The following is a 13,475-nucleotide window of genomic DNA, read 5'->3' on the forward strand; positions in this document are numbered from 1 at the left end:
TCTCTCAGACGAATGTGTCAAAAATCGTGTATGACAGAATTAAAAACGAAGATTAGGAATGTAAGGCTGAACGAGGAATAATTGAAAAGATAAGGAAGAGTTCTATAAGGTAGTATGGACATGTAGAGAAAATGACTATGAAAATATGTGTGGCAAATGTGAGCAGGAAAATAGAACGAAGATGGCCGAAAAAGACTTGGCACGATCAGATCAATCAGAACCTAAAATCTTGTGGTGTCAAAAGTCTGCGTAATCGGAGGGCATGTGTGACTAGATGTATGGATGTGAATAAGGTGAGGAGTGTATGTCAAGACAGAAGAGTGTGGCGTTCCATCCTTACTGCCTACCCCTGAGAGGAAACGGCGTGATAGTAGTATCAGTACATAGTAGTAGTTGGAAGACTTTAAGTTTATTTGAAGATTTTCCAGAACGGACATGTTATTTTCAAAAAAAAAATTACTGTATTAAGACACACATTCTAGATTTTGGTAGATAGTTCTTATGTATGCTTCGTATATGCTCAACATATGACCTGAATTGTTTAAGAAATAAGAATTTAAAATATTCCACATCGGTATTTCAAGAACTTTCCCATCATTTTAACATAACTTATGCATTTTTATATTTTGATATTCTTTAATTGTACATGTAAATAAAACTGGCCTCCGTTCAGATAATCTAGAAAAATCAGAAGTAAGTAAAGCAATCCATATAGACTTACCCACAATAAATAACTAACTAAATTAGACTTCAAGCCTACTTCTAAAAATATTCCAATTGCGAATCATTTATCTTCTTTCTCTCATTCAAAATTTTATTTTTGTACTTATGTCAGACTGTAATAATTTTATTTTCATGACCCGATGATGAAATGAGTATTCCTAAACCAGTAGTCACGAATTATTGTTTATTAAAGTTGTATTACACAAAGTGAACTATGAATTATAAGAAGAGTGTTGAGCTATAAGTAGTTTTCTATGGCTTTCTGTTCGGCAAATCAATCGTTACTATATGTTAATTTTCAAAAATATTTGTAACATTTTGAATGATCTGCCATCAAAATTGATTGCGTCTGGATTTGGCGGGACATGCACGCTTCTATTACACCATTACTGGCTTATGACAATATAATTATGTAAATTTCAGTATATCAGGTCAAAAGCCAAAGTTTAACGTATACTCGAATTCTCGGAACCACATACTTGTAATGCATTTTCACACATTTGAATATTTATATTTAAAAAAATTAACGTTATTTATCTGATATAAAAATGATTTTGTCTGTTTGTTTCCATGTTTTTTTTGTTTTTTAACCCTTTCCACTCTGGCTATTTTTTCTCATAACTGATCAGCTACTCCGATCAAAAAGATGCGACGTTTTTCTACAATCAAAATAAATATTTTGGTTCCATAATTTTGGGACACTCTTTGTGGCAATTCGTATGACCATGTTAATTAAAATTAACTGTATTTATATGAAATATTTTTTGGTATAATGTACTTGGGTGATAGAGAAATCAGTGATGAAAGTTATACCTGCGCCGGGCCAGACATTGTGGCCTAGGGAGCTAAATAAATATTTAAATAAATATTAGAAATAAATATTTTTTTGTATGATATAAGTATTTTTTTAGTAACTTTGAACAAAAAGAAGTACTTTAATTCTTAAGTTCATATGTACCAATTTCTATTGTATTTGATTGAATAATAAATCATTGTTTTGCAATAATGTTAACTCACTGCAATAAATAATACAATAATAAATATTACTAAGCAGACAATCAACATTTTAAAAGATAAAAATAAGGAGGATTTTTTTTATATTATATTTAACCATAATATTTCCATATTTTGGTTAAAAATGTTATTTTTCGCAATAATACAATAGAATTCATTAAACGATCAGCTGCGCTAAAAGCCGGTCGTCACATCACGCCCAATTTTATAATATATATACTTATTTTTAATTAGTTTATTTTTTTAAATACATATTAAAAAAATAAATACATATATTTTTTTTACTCCTTACCTTTCAATAGCTCTTTTCTTTTCAAAAACGGTGTTTAAGAAAAAAAAAACAATTACGTCAAATGTTACCTGGGTTTAAAGAAAATTAAGTTACTATCTAACGTATGTTGGGCCATAACGATATATTCAAAATGTATTCCTTGTACGAGATCTTCCATACTAGATAAACTTTATCATATAAGTGTAATTTAATTCATAATAACTTGTGAAATATTATGTAAATACAATATGTGATTAATAAGTTTAAGTCATCATCTCAAAGCCTGCTCTGAAACAGTAAGATTGTTATTGGTATATTATAGGTATCTATAACATATATTTACTTGTTGGGTAATATATCCAAAGAAAACAAGGGTTTCGTTGGATTGAATTCTACATATGTTTTTGTATATCTTAGTGTTTGATAATGTCCTAAGAAGACGAAACGCGTCACGTATTGAGATATACATAAATAAATGTAGAATTCAATCCAACAAAACCCTTGTTTAATTTTGGATATATTACCCAACAATTCAATATGGAATTCTACCAACTCTCTGCAGTTACAATAAATACATATATTATATTTACATACGAAAGAAATTTATCTCGAGTTGAGGTACTTATAATATTGAATAATCCACTTTCTGATGGTATGAATTGTTTCTAGTATCCCACTGTTGTAATCAAGCATAAAATATATTTTACCTAAATGAACAAAATAAAACTAGTTTAAACAGTTCATATGCAATGTATGGCGATAATTGGAAAATTAGATAAATGATCCGGATTTGTACAAAAGCCCCAGGCGTATTGTAAGTGCAGTTCGAAGGTGAATACACTCTCATATTTCATTGTTTGATAACACGGCGAAACTCGACAACTTTTACTACTATTTCACCTGTTTGCATAGCCATCAATGGATTAAACTATATATAATATACCACTGTCTTAGTTCTGTTCCAAAACACTAACGACGATAACTCTCTTCCCCACTATCGCATCGCCACCCTAGGAGGTTAGTATATGGAAGCAAACTTCGATAAATAACTCAGCAGAACGCAAGGCGCTTTTAGCGATATCGATGATTTAAGTTCTGCTCCTACTTATTGATACCCGTATTTATACTATTAATGAACAACTAAAGCTTAGCGAATAGCGAATGATGATAATTTAAGGATTATCGAGTAAGGGGTGTGACGTAAACCCTTAATTAACAGTCAAAAATACTCAAACAATACTCGTACAGTGAAAACTAATACAAATATTCCTCATGAATAACATGTATAATGTTAAGGCCCAACATACGTTTAATCGCATCTTAATTTTCTTTAAACTCAGGTTATATTTTACTCAGTTGATTTTTTTTAAAACGTCGTTTTTGTATTGAGAAAATAGGTTTTCGTTAGGCTCCCGCAACGTTGGCGATCACTTTGGCAAAGGCTTTACGATCCTGCGCCGTCTGGAACCAATCATCCACTCCTGTCATCCCGGTCCAGTCGCGAATGTTGCTAAGCGACTGCATCTCTTTTCTGCCAGCTCCTCACAGTCCTTATATCTTTCCTATTATGATGATTTGTATAATGTGGCATTTATCTGCACGATTTCTCAAATACGTGACAAGAGTTGTCTGTGTGATCCAGCGCTTCTGAGTACTTCTTTATTTGTGACCCTGTCCACCCAGGGAATACGAAGCATCTTGCGATGAAGCCACATTTCAAACGCTTCAATCCGATTTATCGTATTCACCTTCAGGGTCCAGGTCGAGCCATATAGCAGTACGGACCACACATAGCATTTTATGAGACTGTCCAAGTGTAAGGTTAAGAAGAGCACTCTCATTTTATTAAATGCAACTCGAGCCGCTTCAAATCTCCATTTTACTTCAGTATCTAGGTCAAGAGTCTGTGTCACCATACTGCCAAGGTATCTAAATTTGATGGCGTTTTCAATGTAAGTGCCCTTTACCTGAAGGCATTATCAACTAATATAAGTTCAGTAATATATATTTTTTAAATATGTTAAGAGCATTTACTTTGTCTTTACATTATCTTTTTTTTACAAAAATCTCAGTAATGTTAGCACAAGTAAATAACAACTCACCTCATGTATAAATCAATACACAATATGGCTCCAGAGTATCTTAAGGAGCTGTGTATTCCAGATGAATTGGTTGATAGACGTCTCACGCTTCGATCGGCTACAACATCTGCAATGGACAAAGTTATCTTACCAGCTCGCAAGCAACGCACTAAATTTGGCGAGCGTGCCTTTGCTGTTGCAGGACCGACGGCGTGGAATGCTCTTCCACCAATGGTTAGAAATAGTGAGAGTGAGATGATCTTTAGAAAAAGACTAAAAACACATTTGTTTTCTAAATCATTTCCACCATAATATTTTCCCCAATTCATTCACCGTGAAGCGCCCTTGAGGTATTTTTTTACGAAAATGGCGCTATATAAGTTATCCAATTTTATTATTATTATTATTATTATCACCTAGATTTTTGTTTAACGGTTTCGAGGCGCACCGTAACGACGATTGTAAAAATCCCAGTTAGTAAAAAGTGGTTATACGGTATACTAACATTACTAACATTTTTGGAAAAAAAAAGTTAATTCAATAAGTTCATCGTCTTACCCATTATTGAACCGTTTGTTAATAAGATTCTCAGACTTCCATCGTCTTTGATGTATAAACGATGTATTTTATCTCAAGCTAAGACATCTTTAATATTGATGCATCATCCGTAGGGTGAAAATCCAATGTCTGATAGGTGGTTAAAATCTTGAATTTCTAAATCATCAAAAAACACAATCCCAACAATGGCAGTTAGGTTTTAAAATTATTTGATTTCACTTCAATATTCAAATTCAGCTCCAATATAATAAAAAAAATGCACTTGAAAATTTACGAAACTGTTGTACGTTCTCCTTGCTAAATATATGTTTTCCTCTCTTGAATAATTAATGAAACGTTTTCATAAGCGTTAACACCATTCCGTTTTTTTCTTCTTCTCTTCAATTCAAAATATCAAGTTTTTATCATTTCTGAAAAGAAAAACTCTCAAAGACACATTTCAAGACCTTTTCAACTACATCAAATAGTTATTAAAAACATTTATCATTTTCTTAAATATAAGTTTTTATCTTCGTTCTAGTTTCATCCTGATGTTTCAATTGTCAAATAGTGTGTTTGCGAAACAATCTATACTCAGTTCCTTTTCACTGTAAAATAACTGTCGTAAATCTTATGTTGAATGAAAGAATGATATAGTGTAGTTTCAATAAAATCAACAATGAAATAAAGGCAGAGAAAAGAGGAAAAATAAGCGTTTCATAAAAAAGTCACAAGCCTCTACAAATCATGCCTCCGACAGCGCAAATTAAATACTAACACATACGTGTTCGCATACGAGTGTGTACTTACGAATATGTATACCTTCTTCTGTATTTGAATTACATATTTGACATCAAAGATATGATTGCTTAATTTTTTGTAATGGTCCCAATGTCTTTACACACAAATAAAGCTGCGCCCAATTTTCCCTCATAATTAAACATCATTTTTGGTTAAAATGCCTTTTATTTCCTTCTGCAATGAGAACGGTCCCTATATGTAATGATATCCCAAAACTTCAGTAATACGTTCTAACCCAAATAAAAAACATTTCTATGACCGTGAATGCACGTTTATATGTATTTAGATGTCTGATGCTACAGTAATTAAATCTAAGATAAGGTTGATTTAAGCATTATGGATAAATTAAGAAGGGTGTGTGGAGATGGGTTGGGCACGAGTGAAAAAATAATAGTAAAACATGCGATGAGTGTATTCTTAATAGAAGCAGAAGGCCGAGAAAAACTTGGTATGATCAATTATTTCAACCACGTGATTAAGCCAAGTTTAGAAAAAAATCTAATTTATGAATATTTTTAAATAAATTGTTTAAAAATATCACATCTATTTGCCCACTTCGGAGGAAAATGACTTCCGATATGCGTGTATATGGATATAGATTTTAGAGTATTTCTGAAACATTTTTCTATTCTCCTGAATTATATTTTAAATAACCAATGATTTATTCTATCATTCAAATACTGATATATGTACATATGTATAAACAAAACTTATAAAAAAACGTAACTAACTAACTAACCATCACGCTGCTTCCCCGAAGGGATAGGTAGAGGGAATACTGTCTGTCTTTGCAAACATTCATGAATCTCCTCATACATACCCGTCGATTATTTCAACTCCTTTGTAAAACGTTATTTCCCTATATTAAACATTATTTTCCAAATAGCTCAAAAGATTCGTCGACCCTGTTTAATGCTGGATTTGTAGACACCCTCTTCCAAATCCTCGTTGTACAATGAAGGTTAATCCCATAACCCCAGTTTAAACTACTGAACTCGCAATTTACTACATTTAGTTAGTTTAGTTGTATTCTACATCACATGCGAATGATGTACTTCGTGTTAGAAATGTGTTTTTATGTTTTAATGTTGAAATCCTCATAGCAGACTGATAAACACGGAACCAGACTGTCTAAACAGACGGGGTTTATATTTTATTCAATATCTACATACCTGAGAACCAGAAATATATAAAATACACAAAGTACATATCTTAAGTGATTGACCGCCACAAATTCTAGCGATTTATTTCTATTCGAAATATAATCTAATAATATTCTCTTACTATTTTGAGTGTGTATGTGTGTGTGCGAAATTGTTCATTTCTTCAATACCTTCTTAGTTTTTGAACAAACGAATCATTATACGTTTTTTTCTAACCAGTTGTTTCAAATTTTGACACAAAGTTCAATACAAATATCTTAGTCATACAGGAGAAAGTGACCAACTGCAGTTTTTACAAAAACGTGATTATTAACTATTTGACATCTTACTAGCTTAATACTGCCATGAAAAAAAATCCCAGAGCGATTTTTAACTTGGAAGTATAATATTTTGACTTGTTAAAAATGACTAACTGCATTGATGTTCATTTTCTTTACAAGCAAAAGTGACCAAGTGACACTTGGACATTATTGCCTGTTGTAACAATTTTCAACGCCATGAAGTTATTTATAGTTCTGTATGAAACATTTGACATTTAAATGTTTCTAGAGAAACAAAGTGACTAAATTCAAAGTCAAATGGCCAGTAGAGGTAAATTATTGATGAAAATATGTAAAAATCAAGAAAGAGTGATCCATATAATGTACATGAATTAAGATTTGACGATATGTTAGATCTCAAATCTTCTTCTGACCCTTATCCGCAACTAATGGTGCATAGGGCACTGCATCGTATTGATGCAATGTTATCTTGATCGTTACTTACATGAAGGCAGGATGATCACTCCTGCGCTTCAGGGACCAGTCCAGGGTAATATGAAATAAATATTACAGTGTAAAATCACTAATATTTATTTTCAACCCCCCCTGGGAATCGAACCCGGGCTGGAGGACAGAGCACCAGTACCAAACTTAGATTCTGAATCTGAGTCAGAATAATACTTCTTTACTTTTTGTATATTTATTTTTAAAAAGTTGTGTAATTTAATGTTATGTTACCAGCTAGTTTATTTTCCAAAAAAAAGTTTCTTTCTTAATTTAAATTAATAAAATAAAATGCTTTGAATTAAACTTTTGTATCTGTAACTAACGTTTCCGTTCTCATTCTAAGAATCAAAAGTGACTATCTGCATTTTTTCCTAAATTTTTGCCAGAAAAAAGTGACCAACTGCTTGAAGTAATTTTAAAAACTTTAGGATGTAAATTTTCAAAAATATTTTTTACTCATTTCAATATTGGTAAACATTTCTTTTCACACAAAAATAATCACAATCGTGAATACATTATTTCTTTGTTTTTAATTGATAACAAAAGTGTAAAAACGTTTAAATGGCCCTCCTGAACATTTTACGTTTTGTCAGTTGGTCACTTTCTCCTGTACGACTACGATATGCGTTTAAGGGAGATGTTTTAATCTGTCATAAGTAAAAATATGTTTTATTTAAAAAAAAAAGAGCGTTTCTGCAACGCACGTCATACTAAAAAAATTCACATGCCGGAAAGCGTGCTTCTTGATAGGTTCTGTCAATTAGCATTTTCGTTGTTTTTAATTGTATTGTTTCATTGAATTTCAATATTTTCTTTGATTTATTATAAAAAATAACACATTTAAAATAATAAGTTTCCTATTTTCTTTCTTTTCTATTTAACCAGACTGAGATGCAGCAACGCGATGCTGGGTACGAGTAGTTTTAAAAATATATGACATTTTCAAGTATAAGATTTTATCTGCAGCATATAATTTTGTTAAAGGACCCAATAACTTAATTTACAGTATCCGTGAGTGCTATCTCTTACCTTTTAAGTTTGCTTTGCTCTCCCCTAACTTTGATAACTTTCATATTGTAAAAAGGATGCGTTATTTCCTGCAAAAGCTTTAAAAATTATATTTTGAAGTAGAAGGATATGCTGCAATGTTGCTCTTGCATTTATGGGCAAAAGTCTTTTTAATGAAATTATTATTACAATATATATTTTTTTAAAGATTAATATTTGTGTTTTATTTTTATTATTTACAAAAAAACTTCAATTTTATACTATTTCTTTGTCCTTTAGTGTCTCAATATTCGAAATATGTAGGTATCAAATTGTGGTAGAGTGGGATCGAACCCAGAAACTCTGACTCAAGAGTCCGCGACACTAACCACGAGACCACAACCCGACATATTTCATAACGGTAAATTAATTTGGATCGTATTACATAGAAATTAAACAATTTATTTGAATTAATCGATTTGGCGTTTAATTTGTAGAACTTCATTTTAATTTAGGTATTAATTGTTTAATCAAACACAGATTTTTTTAAGCCTACTAAGCTGTATTTAATTTTTTTTTTAAAACACATAAAAATTAGTATAGTGACAATTGTTTCCCCTAGTTATGGCATTTTCGTTGGATGGACATTCGTTTGAAAATGCCAAAACTAGGCGAAACAATTGTCACAATATTATTTTTTGTGTGGTTTTAAATAATAAAATACAACTTAGTCAACTCAAAAAATCTTTGTTTGATTTACAATTAATAAATAAATTTACTGAAAACCATTTTGATTTTTAACATAAAATACATATTTTGCTAACGAGTTACGTATTTTGTGATTGTATTAAATAAATTTGATACAAAACTAATTTTTTCATTACAAATATTATTAAAAATTAACATACAATATTTTTTAAGGTTTTGTAACTTTTGTAACTTGTGTTAAATACATTTTCATACCTGTTTAGATTAATTAAAATAAAAATTGAACACGCATTTATAAAAATGTTTTTGAAATATACTTTATCAAGATATATTAAATATTTTTCAAATAAAACACATAAAATTAAATATTTATTCAAAAAAATAACACGTTAACCAAATTTATACTTGTTTCAATCCATAAACTTAACATTTCGTTAAAATTCTCGCACTTATTGTCAGAATTGTAATAAATAAACAACCTGTGAACTAAAAAAAACATTCAAGCATTCGTTGCCTCAATATTTTTTGTTATAATAAGTCTTGAATTTTTCACAAATTCTACATAGAGAGACATCTGTGTTTTCATTTCTCACATAAGCTTAAAGTTTTAAGGTTGTGAGCTTTGCTTACGATAACAGGGAAAGCTTTCTCAATTTCCGTTGAATTCCATGGAATTAAGCTTTTCTGTGACGCATTATGATTTGTTATCTTTTAAGATCAAAAGATTCTGTTATTTCAGGGTTTTATTTAAAAATCTTATATTACGAAACGTTTTCTTATTATCACGATTTCCTGGTAGAAATACATTGTAATTTATAATCAATTAACAAATTGATCACTTGACTTTCGGTAATGTTTTTTTTTATTACAAGTAGTTTAAAATAATAAAAATTATATTTTTGAAGGTTTTAAAAATAATTCTGCATGATGATGCCGAGAGAGTAAGAACGATAAAATAAAGGGATAAATGCTTCATCCTATCACTAAAATCACTTTTTGTTAAACTTCGTATTTCATTATATTATTTTATACTGAAAGAAAACACTTGTTTTATACCACTCGAGTTGTATTAAAGACTACATGTTTCAGAAGTTAAACTTCCATCATTCAGGTCTGTATAATAACTAAAATATAAAATTGTTATATAAATAAGGAGAGGGAAAAGTTAGGGGGAGGGGGTTAGTCAAGGGGCGGAGTTTGAAAACAAAGGAAAAATGGAAAGCAAAGATGAAGAATTTTGAAACTATATATTATTTAATAAATTATTATCAGAATTTTATTTTTTTTGGATTTCAAAATTTTCAAAATAATTCATAATTTGGCCTTTATGTGTAACAAGGTGTAATAATTTTAATTTATGAGAGTGGAATGAGTGATTTGTATCGTTTTTATTACAATGAAAACATGTTTTCCCCTTTTAACAGCTTCGACAACAGAGGTGATCCTTGGAGGATCAGCAAAGCTACCCTGTGACGTCACAACTACCCTTCCCGGCGATAGAGTGTCACTGGTTATTTGGTACAGAGAAGGTCGGCTTTCACCAATTTACAGGTAAAAAGAAATCCTTTTTACTTAATTAGACATTTTTGTTTGCAAAAAATACTCTTTTCAGCAGGAATCGATATCGAATCGCATATAATACTGTTTTATTTATTTTACCTTTCTTCCAAACATTGAGGCCAAGTTTGCAAGCCTATAAGGTTCATATATGTTAAACCCCCTTACCCACATCCCAATGGTGCATAGGGCACTGCATCATATAAAGGCAGTGTTATGTTGATCGTTAACACATGAAGGAAAGGTGAGCAGCCCTCCACTTCAGGTACCAGTCCAGGGTAATATTGAATAAATATTTGAGTGAAAAAAACACCTTTATTTATTTAATCCCCCCCCTGGGAATCGAACCCGGGACCTCCAGAACAAAGCCGAGCCTGCTGACCATTACACTACGGAGGCGGACATTGTAACATTGCGTTATTTATAATATTATTGGAAAATTAAAGTCTGTAACGTTTAGAATACTGTTATTTCTTTTATTAAAACAATATTGTAATATAATGAATAAAAATCGTATAAGGCAGTAGAAAGCAGAAATTTAAAGGGAATCTTAATTATCTCATCCATTGGGTTTCACCGGGGACTGCATCCATCCTGCTGTGACTCTAGTGGTCTCGTTTGTAGAGTCTCGCGTGAACTGCCAAAGACACTATGATCGATGGCGTAGTAGGGAGGGAAAAGAATCCAGACGTGAAGTCATAAACATTTCCGGGGCGATGCAGTCGGATCGGTAAAATAATACGGAAGTAAGCGGATCTGTTTTAGTCGAACCAAAAGTTTAAGTACAAAAACTTAAATTGTTCCCATTCTGAGTATTCCAGAACGGAAACCGAAACTGTGTGGTAGAAAAGTTTCAACTATTTTGTTATTTCTTCTTGAACTACATATATCCACAGTTCAATCTTTACAGCATCACATCACTCACCTACTCGTACCTACTCGTAAATATGATTTTTTAATTTCTCGTATTCGATTTTCGTTTGAGTATTATTGTACTTACTGTGTCCGCCTCTATGATACAGTGGTTAGCGCGTTCGGCTACTATGCTGGAGGCCCCGATAACAATCCCAAGCGGGGACATAATAATTAGTATTTTTTTCACTCTAGTATTTGATATCATAATGCAGTGGAGGACTGAACATCTTGACTTCATGTTTTGACGACAAAGATAACACTGCTTTGATACTCAGCAGTACCCTTCGCGCCATTGGGTTTATTAGGCATTAAAAGGAAAAAAAAAGAACAATTATATCCTTATAATTGTTGCATTTTTTAAAAATATTTTCTCCTTTACTTACAACATTTTGAGTGTGTCCAAATACTTGTTCATAAAATCTGGATTATCTCCAATTACAAAAAAAAAAAAAAAAATTAAAAAATCTACTTTAATGTTACAAAATAATGAAGTTTTGTGGATGGGGTAAATTTTTTAAAAAAACTAGACAACACGTTAATTTGATCGGCTTTAATAAGGAACCTGAGAACTCTTGTGTTTTAAGAATGTTATAATCATCAGTCACTATTTTCTCAGTGATAGTTTTTCTTCTTTTTCCTAACAGTTATGACGCTCGAGATTCAAAGATAACGAAAGGTAGTCATTGGGCCGACCAGGAGGCTTTGGGAGGCAGGGGAGCGTTCAGAGTTGGGACTAAACCAACCGCGCTCCTCACTATAGACCAAGCCAAGTCCACTGACGGCGGAACCTACAGGTGTAGAATAGACTTTCAAAAGTCACCAACCCGGAATCACATGGTCAACCTCACAGTAATACGTAAGAATCTTCATAGCTTTGAGCATATGCATATAAATATAGCATAGTAGTATAAATGGAAAACTTTAAGATTTGTGGACGTCCTCACCAAAAAGTTACATTTCCTATATAGCACAAAAAATCCTTTAAATGCAAATCTGTTCAGTTTACTGTATTTTATCTACATCTTAATTAAAGTTGGCACAAAACATGATCAATTGCGTTAAACCAATATGAAATCATGAAATCACACCAAAACGTAACAATTTTACAAGCTAGAATTCCTGATTACTTAAAATATTTTTTTATAGAAATGTAATTTTTTTGGTAAGGCCCTCCATATTTGGACTTGCATAATCTTATTAGTACTGAGAGAATTTGTCTAATTTTTAACCATAATTTTAATCGTGTAGCTGAAAATTTTTGTTCAGTTACGAATTTAACTTTAGACTCTTTGTAGTTAAACTTCTTCACCAGTTTCTTTAGTTTTATTTATAGGACACGTAGAGGCATACGTAATAAAATCGTCTTTATTCGTTTTTTAGTCCCAGTCGAAAAATTATCGATAATTGATGAACAAGGTTCTCACATACCTCATTACATCCTTGGTCCTTACAATGAAGGCGCTGCAGTTAATATCGTCTGCGTGGCAACAGGAGGTAAGTAACTTTCCAGATTGTACTATACACGATCCGGCAAAACGACCTCATACGCAATGAAGAATATCCTCACACAGAGAGTTTCTAAGTCTGTTTTAGTTAATTATTGGGTAACCATTATTTTTAAGGGTATATATGAAGACCGTAGAGAAAAAGAGACGGTCGGTCACGTGTTAAGACAGGAGCGTTTCTTGCACCAGATAATAGAGGGAACGATCGATGGAACAAACGCCAGAGGACGCTCACTCCGCAAATATCTTTGTGACTTATACGAGGATACGGGGTATTCAACGTATGAGGAGTTGAAGAGGGTTTCGCATAATAGACTGAAGTAGATGTCATTTATTACTGCAGACCAATATACAGGATTGAGAACACAGAAAAAGAAGTGACGATCTCAGTACAGTATTCTTATTATTGTATATGTGCCCTCCTACCAGGTGATACCAGTACAACT

General features: G+C 31.8%; 1 protein-coding gene across 3 annotated transcripts in view; it reads left to right on the forward strand.

Moving 5' to 3' along the window:
* The window catches only part of LOC148309360 (neural cell adhesion molecule 2-like), a 100,109-nt gene that overhangs the window by 66,112 nt on the left and 20,522 nt on the right, over positions 1-13,475 (forward strand). For all 3 annotated transcript variants that reach the window (XM_088260178.1, XM_088260179.1, XM_088260180.1), the window contains exons 3-5: positions 10,477-10,603; positions 12,169-12,380; positions 12,905-13,018. In XM_088260178.1, the coding sequence (XP_088116304.1) occupies positions 10,477-10,603; positions 12,169-12,380; positions 12,905-13,018 (453 nt within the window). The remainder of the gene's footprint in view (positions 1-10,476; positions 10,604-12,168; positions 12,381-12,904; positions 13,019-13,475) is intronic.

This window comes from Brachycentrus maculatus, unplaced genomic scaffold, assembly GCF_059751285.1.
Source record: "Brachycentrus maculatus isolate JH-2025_06_01 unplaced genomic scaffold, ASM5975128v1 h1tg000126l, whole genome shotgun sequence".
NCBI classification, from domain to species: Eukaryota; Metazoa; Arthropoda; class Insecta; order Trichoptera; family Brachycentridae; genus Brachycentrus; species Brachycentrus maculatus.